Source organism: Danio rerio, chromosome 7 (assembly GCF_052040795.2).
Source record: "Danio rerio strain M-AB ecotype USA chromosome 7, GRCz13ab, whole genome shotgun sequence".
NCBI classification, from domain to species: Eukaryota; Metazoa; Chordata; class Actinopteri; order Cypriniformes; family Danionidae; genus Danio; species Danio rerio.
Window position 1 is genome coordinate 18,565,277 of NC_141027.1, and position 18,146 is coordinate 18,583,422.

An 18,146-nucleotide genomic window follows, 5' to 3' on the forward strand; every position below is an offset into this window, starting at 1 on the left:
AATCCTAAAAGGTTCATATATTGATAAATAATCTTGCTGTTTTAACATTAAGATCTAATTAAATTGCCTCTTGTTACAGTTACGAAAAAGTTTAATAACAAGCAGGAAATGTTCATAGGCCAGTGACATCGCCACATCGAAATGGTTTATATTTTAAAATCACCCCTACTATTATAAAATAATTAAATATTTTCAAATCTGGTGACATTGTATTCATATCACAGTATACATTTCAGAAAAACCTAATATTACAATGTCAGATTTTTTCCATTATATTGTGCAGCCACAAACCAAATAGGAGGAAATCACAATGCAAAATCCAGGTGCTATATAGCAACTTATCTGATATAGTCTATTCATTTACATCAGTTTCAGGCCCAGCATGTGTGCGTGTGTGTGTGTGTGTGTTTGTATGGTGAGAGCGAAGCACATGGACAAACACACAGAGTGTTTGTTCAGTGGGAGGAAGTGTAACGGAATGAGGGCAGTTATTAGGACAGCAGACGGACACACAAAAGAACAGAGACTTTTGTAAGGTGAATACAAAAGTGATTTTTATTTTTAAATGTTAAGTTGGCAGATAGAAGTTCTTTGTTGGCATATAATAAACCGATGGAATCAGATTCTTGAGTCACACAAGCTCTGGACAATGTTTACTGAGTGATATCATGCACGAACTTGCACCGTTCTGCCTGGTGTGGTTTATCGAGTCAGATTTGTTGTGTGAGGGGTTTTAATTTCAGCTACAGGGACTTTTCATTGTGTGCATGGCTACACTAATGCTAAAATAACACCCATGCAACAAAAAATAAATAAAATCTTTCCTTCTGGACACAGATGTGCTTTACAGGATGCATTACAGGAATTTTCTAGATTTATCAGCAATACAGTTATAATGGATGTTTATGTGGTGAGGCATTATTGCTGCTCTTGGCATTGCAGATAAGAATATGAAAACTTGACATATTTGACAAATAGAACACATACAAACAAATAGAAACACACTTGTCTTATTTTAACATGCATAGTTGAAGTCAGAATTATTAAAATATTATTTACTGTCATCATGGCAAATGAGTTATTAAAACTATTATGATTAGAAATGTGTTGAAAAAAACAACTTCTCTCTATTAAACAGAAATTAAGGAAACGAATAAACAAGAGGGCTAATAATTCTGACTTCAATTGTATAATATTCCAGTATTGTGTTGATTATTTGTTATAATTAAGATTTTTTCTTGAGCAAATGCCTTGCTTCTTAAATTTCTAAGGGCCTACTATGTACAAGATGCAATTTTCAACATCAGTACAGTACTTGTAGCCCTATAATTCTAACCATGCATGCACTGTGAATTGATTGCGCCTTATTATTTTTGTCCACAAACTGTAAACATGGAGTCAGGCTGCCGGAAAATAAACAGAGGAGAAGAGAAGCAAGATACTGAAGACCATGCTGATATTTGTATGTGTGATAGATGTCAACGCTAATATTAAATACAAAGATAATATTTGGAGATAAAAATATTTTGAAAAGAGAAAAAAAAAAGTGAAGAAAATAAAAGTACACTTTGGGCTTAAGTGGAGTTTTGTTAAGTAATTTCGATTCAATCCTTAAAGTTTGGGTGAACTGAAAGTTGCTGAGGGTTTAATTTTAGTTAACACAATATTGAGTAGGGGACAGGGCATTCATTTTGCACATCATTTCTTTATAGCAATCTAATAGTCAGAGTGGCATGGTTAAGAATATTGTAGGCGAAACCATCAAACTGATGTTAACAAAGATGGACCGCCACTCCAAACACGCAAGGAAATGGCAAGACTTTGATTGAAGATTCCATTTCTGTGTCGAGCAGAACGGACAATAAAGTTTAAACTAAACTAAACAATTTTTCCCAGTGGATTAATTTGGATCATAAATTAGTTGATCACTTGAAGAAGAATAATGTGCACTAGTAAAATAAGAGTTCTACATTTTTGATTTCGTGCATAGTTTTGAGCAAAATATTATTATTGTGGTATATTTAAAGGAAAACTTGTTAGTACAAGCAAGGGTGGAGTTAGGGATTTGAGGGACCTAAGCAGTTCCAGGTATGGGGCCCTTAGGGATACTCATTTGGGTTCATTTTCCCAACCAACGCAGATTAACCGAATATTAACCCTGAGTACAAGCTTAGCATTTATATAAAACCTTAAAAGATATGGTTTACATGGTTTGTAACAATGATGACATCTATGCTATGCATCTATGCTTTAAAGTCTCAAAACTATTAAGAGAAGCATTGGTGACCATCATTAATGGTCCTGAGCTAAACTAGCAGCTCATCAGCACTCTGAAATGGCACATTCCAGTTGCAGTATATCACTATGCGCTCTTCACTAGCACCATCAACTTGACTAACGGAGAGCTATTTATATGCTAATAAAAGACAAGGATTCTGAGAATGGAGAGCAGCCAAAGGCAGACACATATGACAAGACTTTATTCATTGCGGTTCATGTGAAGGACATCTTTCGGTTATCTCACAAATGGTTTTGACCAGAGATAATGAAGTGCTAAGCATGGAAACTTTGGCGATGATCTCAGTAAAAAAAAAAAAAGTCACACTTTAAACAATAAGAACATGAAGTGCTTCCAAGCATTTTGTTTTCAAAAGATTTGCAGAAAATGTGACTGAATAAACTGATTAAAAAAAATTCTGAACTGAAACATTATAATTTTTAAATTCAGTTTATAATTTTTAATTAAAATAAAAAATTATAAACTGAATAAAACGATTGTTCACTTGTCTATTAGACCATTGCAATATTTGTATATCTTGAAAATAAATTAAACAATAAACAATTTATCAAAAATATACAATTATATTCAGTAATAATGTACAACTCTTATAATTTCCACTCACTCTTCAACAAGTCATTCACATCTATTGTTGTCACGATACTGGAATTCGATCCCACTTGGTACCGAGATTTTAAAAATGCCATTTCCTGCTAACATTTGAGCACCATTGAGCACGTTCTTAAACACAGCTGATTTTCCATTGTGTTTACATGTTCAAAAGAAATGACTGTGATTAGCCGTGAAGGTCATCAGTTCACTGAACTCACCGCTGTTTACTAAGGCCCCGTTTACACTAGTGCGTTTTAGTTTGAAAACGCATAAGTTTTGCTACGGTTACGCCATCCGTCCACACTACGCCGGAGTTCTCGAGCGCCGAAAACGGAGCTTTTTGAAAACGCTGGAGAGGCCGTTTTCATTCTAAAACGCTGCTGCTCCGTCTCAGTGTGGATGGGGAAAGACGGAGACATCTAAAAACGGAGGCGGGGCTGCAAACGTTCGCCTATCTGATTGGGGCTTTTCCTCAATATTAAGTAGCCCACACACAGTTCAGTCTCGCATCCTCTTCTTGTAAGTTAAGACTTCGCAAGTTTGATCAAGGCTGCAGTCTCCCCCTTCTCAGTTTGATATGGAAAACATACCGAGGACACGGGTAAATCTTCAAACGGAACAGTGTACTTTATAACTTCATTCACATCACCTTGGCTACGTTGTTTCACTTTCTCAACAATAAAATGTAAACATGATTTAAGGAACTGCCTATTTTCTTTTTAATATTAGAAAACTTAACAGACAGCAGAAATGTTGAGGCGTCGTGCTGCATATATGAGCGTGGATATTTATAACAAAACGGAGCCGATAACAACTGCCTCCTTTTAATTTAAGTGAAAATACGAAACGCACCCTCTCTTTTGCTGAATATCAGTTTTAATAATCGACAATTATAAAAGTATAACATACAATAAGTTTATACATTGTAGGAAATAAAGGCAAGCGATCAGTCAATGTACCTGGATTAATCATTAACTTATCTTTGCACTTAACCAAAACATGTTACCCGTGAACAAGTAACTTAATAGATTCCAATGACCAGTCAGGGAATTGGCCTATGTCGTTAGATAAAGACAACAACATGAATGAAATATCACGTTTAGCAAATAAAGTGAGATTAGATCCAGCGAGAGATGCTTGATGAGCAGTCCGACAAGCAGAGCTCTCATCTGGGTAGAATGCTGGAGCGCTTGCCCGAGAGTGTGTGTGTGTGTGTGTGTGTGTGTGTGTGTGTGTGGTCACGTGATGTGCGTTTTCAGCGTTTTGGTGTGGACGGAGAGAAGTTCAGAAACGCTGGGTAAAACGCGAGTGTGGACGCGGATCGTTTTCAATCTACAACGCCGTTTTAAAACTAAAACGCACTAGTGTAAACGGGGCCTAAGTGTAAACACAGATACAGGGACACTGGATCGTTTTAAAGCTGTGAAGATCAGTTAAATCATCAGCGGATCATTGGTATGTCAGCTCATAAACAGACTGATCTTTGTGGCTTTAAAACAATCCAGTGTTCCTGTATCTGCAGTTACACATAAACCTAAAGGCAAATCAGGACTGACGCTTTTAAAATTTCAGTACCGATTGGTATCAAATTCCAGTATTGTGACAACACTATTTACATTAATAAAATATAGTTAGGACAGAAGAGGAATGGAAAATGAATAGACTTTAAAGGTCTATAGTTAATAGATGTTTAAATAGCTTTATAGATGTTAGTATCAGTATGTTACTTTAAAGGATATCTATAGTCAAGTGTGTTTCAAAACATTGATATAAACATTCATTACTGAGATATAAACATTGCAGTTTGCAAAAGGTTGTAGTTTGTTTCTCATCAAATCTTGACCAATCAAGTGCTCTTTTATCTGACATGCCCACCCCTTCAAGATTTTTCATTTGCTTTTCATTTGATTAGTCTGATCCAAGCGATAACATCCCGCTCTCCTTCGTGAAGCCAATACGTAAGTAACTGAAAATGCAATTCATCGACTGGCCTTTGGGGGCTGGCTCCATTAACTCCAGACTGCAATGCTAAAACGGCCAATTTTACAGCTCATAAAAACATGTTTACAGCCAGGTACAAAAGATGGTTTTGGTGCATTTAGTTGTTACCCTTTATGACGATGATGTGGGTGAATTTTTTTTTATAACTCATCAGTTTCGTTTTTATTCAGTTATATTAAGTCTGCATAATTAAGGACGTGGCCACTTGAGTGACAGCTTGGTCTCACTGGTCGCCGTCATGTCATTCTGCCTGAGTAGCCGCTGAACTCTGCATTTTTGTGTCGCTTTATGTGGCTTTACACAGTCAATTGCCTTTTGGGATAATTTCCTACAATTATTAGATAACATGGCCGGCTGTGTGCACTTAATTATGCTCACAAAACATCCAAGTTGCCTCCATTTCCCAGGTGAGTGAAATTATACACTTATATACCATCTCCATAAATGTATTTGTTTTATTTTAGATCATTAATCATTTATAAGTTTTTTTAGACCTTTAAAACACTACAGAATCTGACAGATTGATTAGCTGTGGGCTCAGAACAATCATCTGAATGATTGTCAAGCAGTTTTATGCATGGATTTCATAAATAGCCTTGCATTTACTAACACGGACTATATTTTAGGTGTTTTGAAGTAATTTGCATTTTCCTCCCATAGAAAAACATCATAAGAACAATGCTTAGTGGCTCAATGTATCACAACAGAGTTTTTAAAAGTCAATTTATTGATTAAGTGTACAACCAAGCTCAAGTGGTCAGAACACAAATGAGTTGCAGGTAATGAAGTATTGTGCTCCGCCTTTTTGCCCTCGTTTGGTATTTCCAGTCAGTGTGATGACGTGCGAACAAAATGACGATGGTTGGCCCCTCCTACTTATAGCTTCATTTGCGCTCTTCAGTGACATCAAGGATACTACATCCATATCATTTAAAATCTATGGTTGGATCTCAACCACTCTCACTGGCAGAACTGAGAAAACAATATGCTATTGGCTGTTTTTTTAAAAGAGGAGGAGCGATAATATGCCCCACCCTCTCTTCACATTTCAGTTGAAACTACATCAAATTTCAAATAATAAATACACATTTCAAAGCACTTCACGTAACCTTTAAGTTAGTATAAACAAATTATAGTTGCATTAAAATAAAGAACATTGTAAATTATATATGCAGAGCCTTAAGAAATGTATTTAAATCAGAACTGAAAAACTTGTACTTAAATTTGTATCAAGATGCGTTTTCATGCATCGGATGGCTTGTTTTATCATAGCACATCTGTTCTACAAGCTGCATTATTCAAGCTATCAGTCATTTCTATAGCAGACAGTGTTAAAGACACATAGCTTGAGGTGTTATTAAAATCTAATCCCATAATAAAAGCCATAAATATAGTGATGCAAACAACCAAACTAAATAAGCAAATACGTATAAACAATAACATATGAAAACACCACTACATTGTAGGTCTTTTTTCCATCACCCCAGTCCAAGAATGCTCTTAACACACAGTGTACACACATGCAAAAGGGACGGCCTTCAAAAACCACAGGCCTCCAGGCCACTTCAAAGCTTGAATGTGTTTTAAAATGGTGAATTGAACAGGCCGCCTCATGCTGAACAACTCAAACTAGAGTTCGCTAATAAAATTCATGAGTCCTCCAGCTATCTCAAACCAAGACCCATAGATAAAGACGTCCCACTGATGTAAACCTCACTCCTTATAAGAGCAGAAGCGGCCCCTTCTAATTGTAGTGACGGATGAAGTTAGTAATGAGAAACAGAAGGAGGAAGGACAGGGAAGGAAAGAAAATGAGAAACCATGAAACGGTGGAGCCTCATTACCATTTGGTTTGTGCCACCACCCTGGTGTATTTGGTCAGAAACACTATGGTAACAATTCATCTCAGACCACAGAGTGCGAGGCCACCAATGACACGCGTCTCAGCCAGAGGTGCTCTATATATATCACACAGCCCCATGAGCAAACGTGTTATTAGACGGGGGTTTCACATCTGGTAGGCCAACAGCGTGGCAGAGTTCAGACATCTGGTTGTTGTGACTGAGTGACATTTCTGTGAACCAATCAAACGCCTCGGAACTTATGAGAAGTAAAGCCATGGAAGTGTATTTATGGATTCAAAGAGGAAACGATGAGGTAATTTCTGTGTTTATGAGAAAACATGTTTGAGCCCGTTCACCAGAATAGCGTAGGGAAAATTTCACCAGATCTCTGTGAACCATAATGAGGCATACAAGAAACTTTCATTCAAATGTTCAACTGCCAAGAGGTGTATTTAAACATTTTCTGAAGAACGTCAGTGTTTTTCTGATGCTGAAATGGTTGCTAATGTGATCTAAAAGTTGCAAACTTGTTTTTGTATAACTATAATATTTAAATCTCTACATGTCATTTCCTTAACTGTTTTCATCAAACTTTATTTGCATTTTAGGGAATTATATTAAAAAGCAAAGTAGAAATGCCAAAATGGTCATCAATTCTTATTGTGCATAACTTCTTAACTAAGACATGCACATAAACAACAGAAAGTTGAGTTTACCAAATAAATTGCTTGATGTGCATCAGAAAATGTTATGATTTGGCCTAAATGAAGTGTTTGGCTAACTAGACAGTGCGTCAAACTCAATTGTATCATCTAAATTTTTTTTTTGTGATTCCTAAAACACCCGACTCAAAGACATTAGAGTTATTTTACCCCCTAGAAATGGTAATACACAAACTTCTTTACAAATAAAAAAAAAATAAAAGGATTAAAATATAACAAAAATTATTATTTTCTACATAAATATAAAAAACACTACCTCCACGCCCTTTTCATTTAATAAGAATATGACATGTGTTTGGTATACCTTTTTTGACCACACTTTGTTATTATTGTTGTTAATTTATTTGTTTGCTGGAAATCAAAACAGAATTTATAAATAGTTTTAAAACAAATCTTTGTGCTTAAGAAACTAAATTACATATGTGGGCTAATGGATGTCTTCAGTGGAGTGCGTACAATGTTTCCTTATCCACAAAAGTAAAGGAGTAAAGTAAAGAGTACAGGTAAAGCAAAGAGAAATTAAAGAAGCCAAATGGAGGAGGCTCATTCTTTATCCTCGCTGCAGATGGTCTGTTTAACAGTTTGTTTGTTTTTTCGCTAGTGAAGTGTTTAGTTTTTCCACTTACAAATACTGACATATAAATAGCAAATGCACCATGGCGTGACAAAACTGACTCTTAAAGAGAATGGGAAATAAGACTCTGATTGGTTTAATGCATTTTATGCTCAAAACACACCCATAACTCATTAAGAGAATAAGCAAAACCCTGTTAGACCATGCATAGCAGAACAAACCACATTTTTCTGACACACACTTTGCGCTTTATTGCACCTAGATCCTTGAAATACAGTATAAAAATTTAATTTCTACTTTCACAAGAAATTTTTTGAAAATAATTTCTAAACCAATTTTGTAAATAAGAAAATTGGGGGTAATTTTGCCTCCTTGTTTTACACAACAACAGCATTTTTGTGAGTGAAAACACATAAATCATTGCAGTTATCGTGTCCATGTAAACACCCTTAAAGGAGAGTCTTTGAAAGGGATGTTGTCATGAGCATGCATGTTCTGTATTTAGGAAGCTGTAGATTTAAGGCAAGCGCAAACAATCCCACAAAAATGGCAGAGTATATGGTAGTGTTTGCTAACAATTCGTCAGCAAATTGTGGATTTATTTCACATTACAATCAACAGCATCATTCATACAAAGCAAATACATTGATACTTGCACCTTATTGTTGAATAAATGTAGCCTCAAGGCTGATTTATACTTCTGCGTCAAACGCCGGCGTATGCTACGGCGCTGACACATAGCCCTTCGCCGTGGCCGTAGGCATCGCGTGAATGGTGCGAGCGATTGTTTACAAGTGTGGAGTCCCGTGAAGGAGCTCCGGATGGAAAGTTTTCTTTTGTGTTTACCTCATAGTTAAAGTTGTTGCACGTACGCCGGTTCCTGCCTCAAAATGAGCAAGTTTGAGCCACTTGTAGATCCCGGAAGTGTCCTCGACACAGAGGAACATTAACACCTCACTGCCAACTAGCGTTTCGGAAGTGTTAATGCAGACCAACAGAGACAGCGCGCAGAAGTATAAAGCCTGGTTTATTAAAAGCCTGGCGTGTAGCTGTGCATTTATACTTCTGCGCGCTGTCTCTTCTGTCGCGTTGCATGCGCCGTGGGTTACGCCGGTCACTTGACGCAGAAGTATAAACCAGGCTTTAGGGTGAGTAATGACAGAAATTAATTTTTTGGGTCGACTATGCCAGTTTATCGAATTTCCAGGCCACACATACTCTGGCATATTTTCCTTACAACTGTAAATGACTTACTTCTGATGTTATGTCACACCTGCCATATTCTTTTTCTTCTTCTTGAGAATCTTCACACCTCCATTGACGCCACATAAGCAACCACAGCCGCAACTACATGTGTGGCAAAGCTGCAGAGACTTGCTTTGTTTATATTTCCACCTTCTGGACGGAGTACTACCCTTTTAACCTCCAAACATAAAACTGGACCATCTCAGTATCAAAGGTTTTAATGAGGATTTACTAGTGATTTCTTGGAGGGTGTCTAGTAAACTTGAAAGCTCTTAGACAACCTATGAGCTGTCAAGTGCAGTCTTTTTTTTCTCATTCAGGATGTTAATCTGTAAATTCAAACAAACATATTCTAGCTTCTTCTGCTGACATTTGTTGATAAAGGGAGACAAAACCCACAGCCAGAACGCACTACAATCTCTAGGCTACAGCGAAAAACACCATTACAAAAGACAAGCGGTTGGTCTAAACAAAATATCTTGGCTTGTCATAGCATGTTTAAACTGAAGTTACAGTTATACATGCACACAAAGACAAATCACAAGGAGCCAACACCATAGGCGAGAATACGTATTAGGAAAATAAATTCTAAATATTCAATATACTTTATTGAAAAAAATTAATTAAGCCCCCAATTAAAATTTTATATACAGTTGAAGTCAGAATTATTAGCCCCCCCTTTGAACCTTTTTTGTTATACATTTCCTAAATGATGTTTGGCAAAGCAAGAAAATTTTCACAGTATGTCTGATAATATTTTTTCTTCTGGAGAAAGTCTTATTTGTTTTATTTTGGCGAGAATAAAAGAAGTTTTTAATTTTTTAAAAAACATTTTAGGGACAAAATTATTAGCCCCTTTAAGCTAATTTGTTTTCGATAGTCTACAGCAGTGGTCCCCAACCACCCGGCTGCGGACTGGTACCGGTCCGTGGAACAATTTGTAATAATTTATAAATTATTTTTGTAGAAAATATTCTCCCTGCGCCTTGGTTTCTTCCACTCACACCTGCCATCTCACGTGAAATGGACTATGCCAAAATCCACCACAGAGTGAAGTGAAAGTGTAGCGGGAAGAACGATCGCTAAAATATAGCTCAATGGTGGTTGTTGATAGTTTAAAGTTATAAAAGAGGTATTATAGAGTCCAAGTCAGCAGAACACTTAAGGACTATGCATATATGTGTGCGTGCATCGCTAAGTAAGTACCCGAAATCATTGCAATATGTATCTATATGGAGTTTCACATAATCATACTCATTAGGGCTGTAACATGCCAATGCATACATTTAATTCGGCTATACGTTGTATTATTGTTAATATGTTCGTCAGTTGAGATGTTTGGCACAGATATTATGTATTTGATGCATATAAACATTGATAGAAACACAATTAGACCGCAATAGTGCAACTAGCGCATGTGCAGTTGTTCATGATTGACTTGGATGCACGAGCGCAGCAGCTGTGTTCACGTGAAGAACATGTCTAATAAAAATTCAAATTTGGTAATTTGCACATGCGCCACATAAAATGTGCAAAAAATATTAATAAACAAATTCAAATTTGTACATAAATTCAATATGACTTGTTATTTTTATTTATTTATTTTGCTATTAAGGCAAAATAAAAATTTGCATGAAAACTAAATTTAAAATGTTTAATTTGCTAGTTTACCTTCTTATCTTATAAATATTTAAGAAAAATAATTAATTTGTGCAAGTTAATTCACAGGGAAAAAAAAGCTAGTTTAGGTAATCCTTCATCAGTCTGACCATTTGCTTTGCATTTGGGGTGAAAGTCCTTCTGTTGATGTTAAACTCAGGGCTTTCATAGCAACTATACTTTAATTTTCTTAACTACGCTCCTCTTTCTGTTACTGTGGGTTCACACTGAAAGCGCTGAGAGCAGAGTAGCCTGAAGTCATTCGTTTTCAATGGGTGCCAGTGTCATGAGAAATCAAGTCCCCCATGAGAATTGTGTCTGCCTATAGGACCCTGATTGATCCTATTGTTTCACTGGAATTGTAATAGGTATAGTCTGTAGCACCTGATTATGAAGTCAAGTATTAAAACGATTAATTCTGTGAAATTACGTTATAATTTATATAATGTAAAAAGCGTAATAACCAATTCATTTCACCATTAAAATGACATACATAAAAGTGTTGTATAGAAATTTGGATCCATTCACAGTTGTTCCCAAGGGTTTAAATATTGTGGTTGCCAGATTTCCAATTATTTACGATGTTTTCTTAAAATGTTTATTTATATTTCTATATATTACGATGTTTTATATAAATTCTTTTCTTAAAAAAAGTGGAAATCTCATGCTAACTTCAACTAGAATACAAAAGAGTATTACTGCTTCAGATCTTTTCAGACATATGGACACATTGGATAAGTGGAGGAAAGCCACACCACATTTAAATTAATCTGATAAAAAGCATGTTTTTATGCGAGAATGTAAGTGATTTGCTGCAATGGCTCATTTAAATACAAATTCAATTAATCAGCCACTTTTGACGCTCTCGTCGGTGGAGCAGTAAAGGCAGAAAGCATTGTTGCAAGGGTGGCCAGAGCGAACTTTGACGCTCTCGCCTTCAGTGTGAACGCACAGTTAAGGGGTTTGCACATGACACTTGAAAGCATCGCACACTAAACGTGGACATTCGAATGTTATTTAATTTAAAACTATTGAGATGGTGCACTGAGGCGCGTCAAAAATATGAACAGCTGCCAACTCGCAGTGCTGGTGTGGGTATCCTGATAGAAATCTATGTTTACAATTCTAAAATGCATAGCACTGCGTGGTGTGGGGTAGCACTGTGCGGCACCGAGTGGCACATCCGGTGTGCAACCCTCTTTAGTGTGATATGAAAGAATGATGCACAAAAAAAGCCTGCCCCTACATAACTTTAAAAAATATTCAATTTCAGAGGAAAGTACATGAAAATACTGAGATAAAAGTCTCAGTAACTCAGACTTTTAAAACACAGTGATCAGAATAACAAATGTTTTCTGTTTTTTCGATTGTAAATCAGGGTTACTACTCCAAGTATTGATCCCTTAACGCTTATGAACTTAACATTGGCATTGGTTAAATAAAAATAAAAACTTTTACTATTATTTTAATCAAAAAGAAAAAGCACTGACTGATAACATATTAATTTTAAATTAGGAAGAAATGTCATAAACAGAAAAAAAAATACATTTTTAGTCAAACACATAACTATAAATTCCAAATGAAGAGAACCTGAAAATTACCAAATGTTCTCTTCATTTATTTCATCCATGTATGCATATGTTCTGCATCTGGCTAGCAGAAAAACTCACAGTAGTCCAAATGCAAACTGATTATATAAACTTCCGAGGTACAAATATAAATTAATTAAGCCATGTTCACCAACTGTGCTCTTGTAACAAAATGTAATTACCTAAATTGAAGGTAAAGTGCGTGAGGACAGACGTCCGGATGCACAACTGTGGAAACATGCGAGTGTGAAGCGGCTGTGTTTGAGTACAGCTGAGCCTCTGCCACAGCTGCTCGGTGTGGGAGAGCAGGAATGAGATAAAAACAGCTAATGAGTAAAGCAGCTGATCCGATCTAAACCCAGCCAGATCATTTGGCCTCGAAAAAAAAAGAAACAATGCTATCGAAACCTGAAAAAACGGCTATAGCGCAAAACTCACCAGATTCGGGGGCCGCTTTCTGAAGGAAAGTCTCCTCATGAGACTTATAGTCAAGAGGCTTCTTCTCTTAGTCTTTGATTTTGGATTCATTACTGCAACTGGTTGTGTGGGTGATTGTGTGCGGATTTTTGAATACCTGAAACTCTCCACCCAGAATCAGATAGCGACACAACAGTCTTGTTGGTACACGTTCAATCGGCCCCCAACATATGACAATACTCTACTGTAGAAGAACTGAATTTTTTCTATAATAATCATAATAAACTGACGCACAGTTTATTACCTGATACCTCGTCTATAAGCTATATGATTAAACCATTCCTGTCTTCAGTTTTTATTTTGGTTTATTCAGTTTTCCACTAGATAAAAACTCGATTGGTATTAATTAGGCCTGTCACAGTTACTGAGTAATCATTTAATCAGCTAATCTAATCGCAAATATTTTAGATAAGCGTGACAATCATGGAGTTTTTTTTTTTTAAGGAATTTAGGTGCTCCAGTGAAAATAAAAAAAGATGTAAATGGAAAATGTAAAAACCAACAAACAATACTACCTTTAAAAATAATAATACATATATTTTTTTAGCTCTTTATTTTAATTTTTATTGAACAAAACCTTCATACATACAGTACCACCTAAATCCTTACAAGAAAGAGATGGACCATATCAAAGTACTCTTAAAAGTACTCTCAGTGAATTTAGCTTACTACAAAAGGAGCTCAAAACCCGACCTCCCACCCCAATCTAACAGTGATCAAAATATTTGTGGAAGGTTCAGAAAAAATAAAAGGCATACATGAATAACAATTAAAAACTTATAATATGGAACTGGCTGAGACAAAAATTTTAAATTGAAGCAATGTATATAAGGACAATGAAACCAAAAGAGAAATTATAAAACAATTGCAAGATAACTAAAAAATAAATAATAAAATAAAATAAATAAGTAGGTCTATTTGCAAAAAAAAAAAATGTGAATGGTTCCCAAAGCTTGTCAAACTTGTCATTTAGTGTGAATCTTAGTTCTACGAAGTGTAAAATATTTCCAAATTCGCTAGCCCACATTTCAAAGATGGGAACAGCATTAGATTTCCACATTTGTAAAAAGATTTTTTTTGCAATACACTTACGAAATAGAATTGATTGTGTTTGGTTTCTACTGCAAGAACTGTACTCTGCTCCTAAAAGTCCAATACTAGAATCATAATACATGTTTTTTAACATTTATTTGTTTGACAATTATATCTCATGTCAGTCCATTTAATGTACTATACTGAATTAAATATTTTTTTATCATATTTAGTTCTTGGTCAGTAAATGTTATCTTCATTTAGATAAATGTAAACATATATATATATATATATATATATATATATATCCTCATATACATTTATTCACACATAAATATATAGATAAAAGTATAAAAACATACTATAAATGCAAAATAAGAAAAAAGAACTAGTATAGTTCCTAAAACAAAACATTAAAGTGTAGTGTTGTCATATCATTATTCTATTATTTTCATGCAAACACATACATAATAGATGTAAAAAAGCATTGTCAGTATATTTCCAATGCACTAACAGTGTTTTTGGAAGAAAATCTAGAAAAAGTTGATTCTTTAAATGCTATTTTTTTTCTTCATTAGTGTTAATTTATTCAGTTGATTTTAGCAGTAAACATGCTCATAACATGAACAAGCACATTCAGTTTGTATTTCATTCATGATTATTTAAAGAAGTGTCAGTGGCTACATTCAGAGATAATTTTATTTGCCTTGATGGGTGGGTTTTTCCTAGACTGAACTTACCATGCAAGGGTGACAAAATTATATTTTATTTTTCTTCATCATTTTGGTTTCAAACCGGTTCTCAACTGCATTTGGAGAGTCTGTGGTAGGAAAAAATAGAGTATGCCAGACCAATACAGGCAGGGCTGGTTTGTGTGTGTGTGTGTGTGTGTGTGTGTGTGTGTGTGTGTGTGTGTGTGTGTGTGTGTGTGTGTTTCTCAGTGAGAATAGACTGTGAGCTCATGAATTTGTGTGTGTGTGTATGGATTGGGTGTGTATGTTAGAGAGAGAGAGATAAAGCGGGCTGTAGATTTACAATATTAGTTTCCGCTTATTCTCGGCGAACTACTCCAGATTAAGGAAGTATACGTTCTGCTGGGTGAGCAGCCTTGATCTGACTTTATAAACTGACTGATGAACACACTCCTACATCAGCAGAAAAAAGTCTCAATTTCAAGTTTAGTTTAGGCTGTAGCACAGAGCAAATGTGATTCAAGAGTCATTTTCAAGGAGGCAAACCAAATCTCTTCCTCTTATCTCTGGCAGACAACAAACCGCTTGAAAATAACATCAGAGCGCTCGGAGGAGACTTCCTTTGAGCCCGACGGAGGAAGGGAACGACTGATAAGATGGTTTTCTCCAACAAAATGTGTCTACAATCAAGTGCTCATTATGCTAGCCGCCAATGTGCATCGATTTGTAAGTCCAGAAAATGTAGAATAAAGAAAATAACAATGAGCTTTTACCTACTTATCTCAATGCAACCACATGGTTACAGTATAAACAAACCAGAAATATCATTTACCAAGGCCGTGTATTCTCTTCCCAAACATAAAATGAACCACAGTAGTATTTTAACCACCGTCCTTGAATACATCGCCTGTGGAGAACCATGCAATGTAATCATCAGGACAAAATGCCAAAATGGCACTGACCTGGATCTGATGAGGAACAATGACTGGATCATCTCCAGGTGTAAATGATAGCATGTTCACTTAAGAGCTCATGACTGAAGAACTGTGTTGGAATTTTTGGCCTCTGGACAGAACATCCTTCAATACATTACACTACAATACAGTACAGTATCTAACCTGAGATCTACAGTTACAGCATCCTTCCAGCTTCTATTGACGTTTTTATGTGTCATCCACATTCAGAGTGTGCCGTTACAGGCTACGGGCTGTGTGTAAAATAGTGTAAGAGTTTGTAAAATAATTCTTGCTGAAACTGTCTTTGTGCATCAGTGAAAGTAAATCCTGTGTATCAGATTAAAGGCATTATTTACCGAAAGATGTAAATTGCGGTCAACTTAAGGCGATTTTCTACAGCACGGGTCATTTTGGGGGCTTTTACTCTATGTTTGGAACCAAGTACCTGGTACTTTTAGTACCACCTCAGGTGAGGTTCTAAGCAAGCCTTACCTTAACCAAAATGTGACATATACACACAGCTGATCACCAATATCTCCAAAAGAATCATCCCGGGGTCATTGTATTTGTGACATAAGGCTCCAAACATGCTATATTTAAATAATCATCTGTTGGTTCACATGACCAAACCATTTTTATACCAAGTAAAAGAAACCTAAAATGGAAGCATTGTGGTTAGTAGAAGAGGTCCAGGTGTTCCTCTTGTTGGTAGCCAAGAGATCTAGAGAATCTAGAAGGAAAGTTTTTTAGGAAGACATGACAGCAGTGGCGCAACTCTAGCATCGTGGTTAGTAGAAGAGGTCCAGGTGTTGCTCTTGTTGGTAGCCAAGAGACCTAGAGAATCTAAAAGGAAAGTTTTTCAGGAAGACATGGCAGCAGTGGCACAACTCTAGCATTGTTGTTTGATGAAAAGGTTCAAGTGTTCCTCTTGTTGGTAGTCACGAGATCTAGAGAATCTAGAATTAAAGTTTTTCAGGAAGACATGACAGCAGAGTCGCAACACTAACAATAATGCAATCTACACTAAGCAGCACTAAACTGCAGTAGAAATGCAAACCAAGCTAAGAAAAACTGAACCGAAGCGAGCCAAACCATACAGTAGTAAAAAAAGCACCTTTATTAACTTAAAGGTCACATGTCATTTTTGTGTAGTTTTTTTTTTTCAATAATAGCTGAAATTTTGGTCCTTGGTAATTCATATAATCAAGTCAATTCAACAGCTACTTTGGTGAAAATTTGTTGAGGAATGCTTGCAAAATTTGTGAATTTAAGGTAAGTTCAGTTTCTGGCATAGATTAATACTTTCTCTTCATTCAACAGTAATGTAGGAGCCACAAGTATTAATTTTGTTGTACCCGTATGTCGTTCCTACATGTAGCAGATTTTTAATCCAAAGCAACTCACACCCCTGGAACCACAGGGGAGGACACCTTGCTCAAGGGACTGACTTCAGCTGTGGTATTAAGGGGGGAAGAGAGAGCTGGTTATGCACTCCCACCACCTACAATCTCTGCTGGTATCAAGACAAGACTCAAATCTATGACTTTTGGATCGTCCAATATACCCCGAGTGGTCTCCCCACTAAAGGAGGGGCGATGGCCCAGCACACAGTTCATGATTTTAAACCAAGGGATTTGACCATTGTGGATTTTAATTACTTTGTATTGTGCCTGCAATTTTTTTTTACTTTTCGCAGACTTGTACTGTTGTTCGCCGAATCTGTACATTCTCAAGATCAGCAACGATGTATTTGATCACATTCTCGTTTTTGCAAATGTCGTCAATCTGCCATTAAACATTCTCCTCAGCCCAAATGTTCAGGAGAGCCTTGGTGTCTTCAACTGTCCAGTACTCTGTTCTTCATTTTTTTTTTGTAAGCAAGCATAATTGCAAAACTAACACAAGTGAAAGTGGCATATTGCCACCTCTAAACCTGACTCAGGTAAACTACACATTTGCCCTTAACATTAAACCGAAACACCAGTTAGCCTGATCTGGCTCAAGGTACTTGACGGGCTGAAAAGGCCGGCCATTGGCCCATCAGAAGCTCTGATTTGGCCTGATCAAGCCCCAGAAGTGACTGTGGAAAGGCAACTGGTCCTGGCTTGCTCACTTTAAGGCTCATTTATACTTCTGCATCAAGTACACGCATATGCTCCAACGCAGCCTTCGCGTAGTCCTCACCATGGCTGACACACACTTCTCACAAAATGTAACTACACATCGCAACGATGCATAGCGCAGGCTCTGTGATTGGTCGGCTTGGTAGCTGTGACCAGTGTGGGCGGGACAGCGCAAACTCATTGGAGTGAGTGTTTACAAATGTTGAGTCCCGCGAAGTAGCTCTAATTGGAAACTGTTGTTTTGTGTTTACCTTGTTATTCAGCTGGTTCCCACCTCTGAATGAGCGGGTTTTAGCTACTTGACAAAACAAAACAACAACGAAGAAACACGACACATAGGAA

At 36.5% G+C, this 18,146-nt stretch overlaps 1 protein-coding gene and 1 long non-coding RNA gene across 14 annotated transcripts in view; one reads left to right on the top strand and one right to left on the bottom strand.

Moving 5' to 3' along the window:
- rgs12a (regulator of G protein signaling 12a) overlaps positions 1–18,146 on the bottom strand; it is a 72,938-nt gene that overhangs the window by 36,148 nt on the left and 18,644 nt on the right. For 4 of the 13 annotated variants that reach the window (XM_087260683.1, XM_087260682.1, XM_087260681.1 and 1 more), the window contains exon 1: positions 12,963–13,062. The exons of the other annotated variants lie outside the window; for them this stretch is intronic. In XM_087260683.1, coding sequence (XP_087116809.1) covers positions 12,963–13,052 — 90 coding nt within the window. In that variant the 5' untranslated portion in view covers positions 13,053–13,062. Of the gene's footprint in view, positions 1–12,962; positions 13,063–18,146 lie in introns of those variants that run through there. 13 annotated transcript variants of the gene reach the window in all.
- LOC147843084 (uncharacterized) lies at positions 441–17,495 on the top strand. The gene is made up of 2 exons (XR_015495495.1): positions 441–536; positions 15,299–17,495. It is a non-coding gene; the product is annotated as an uncharacterized LOC147843084 (long non-coding RNA).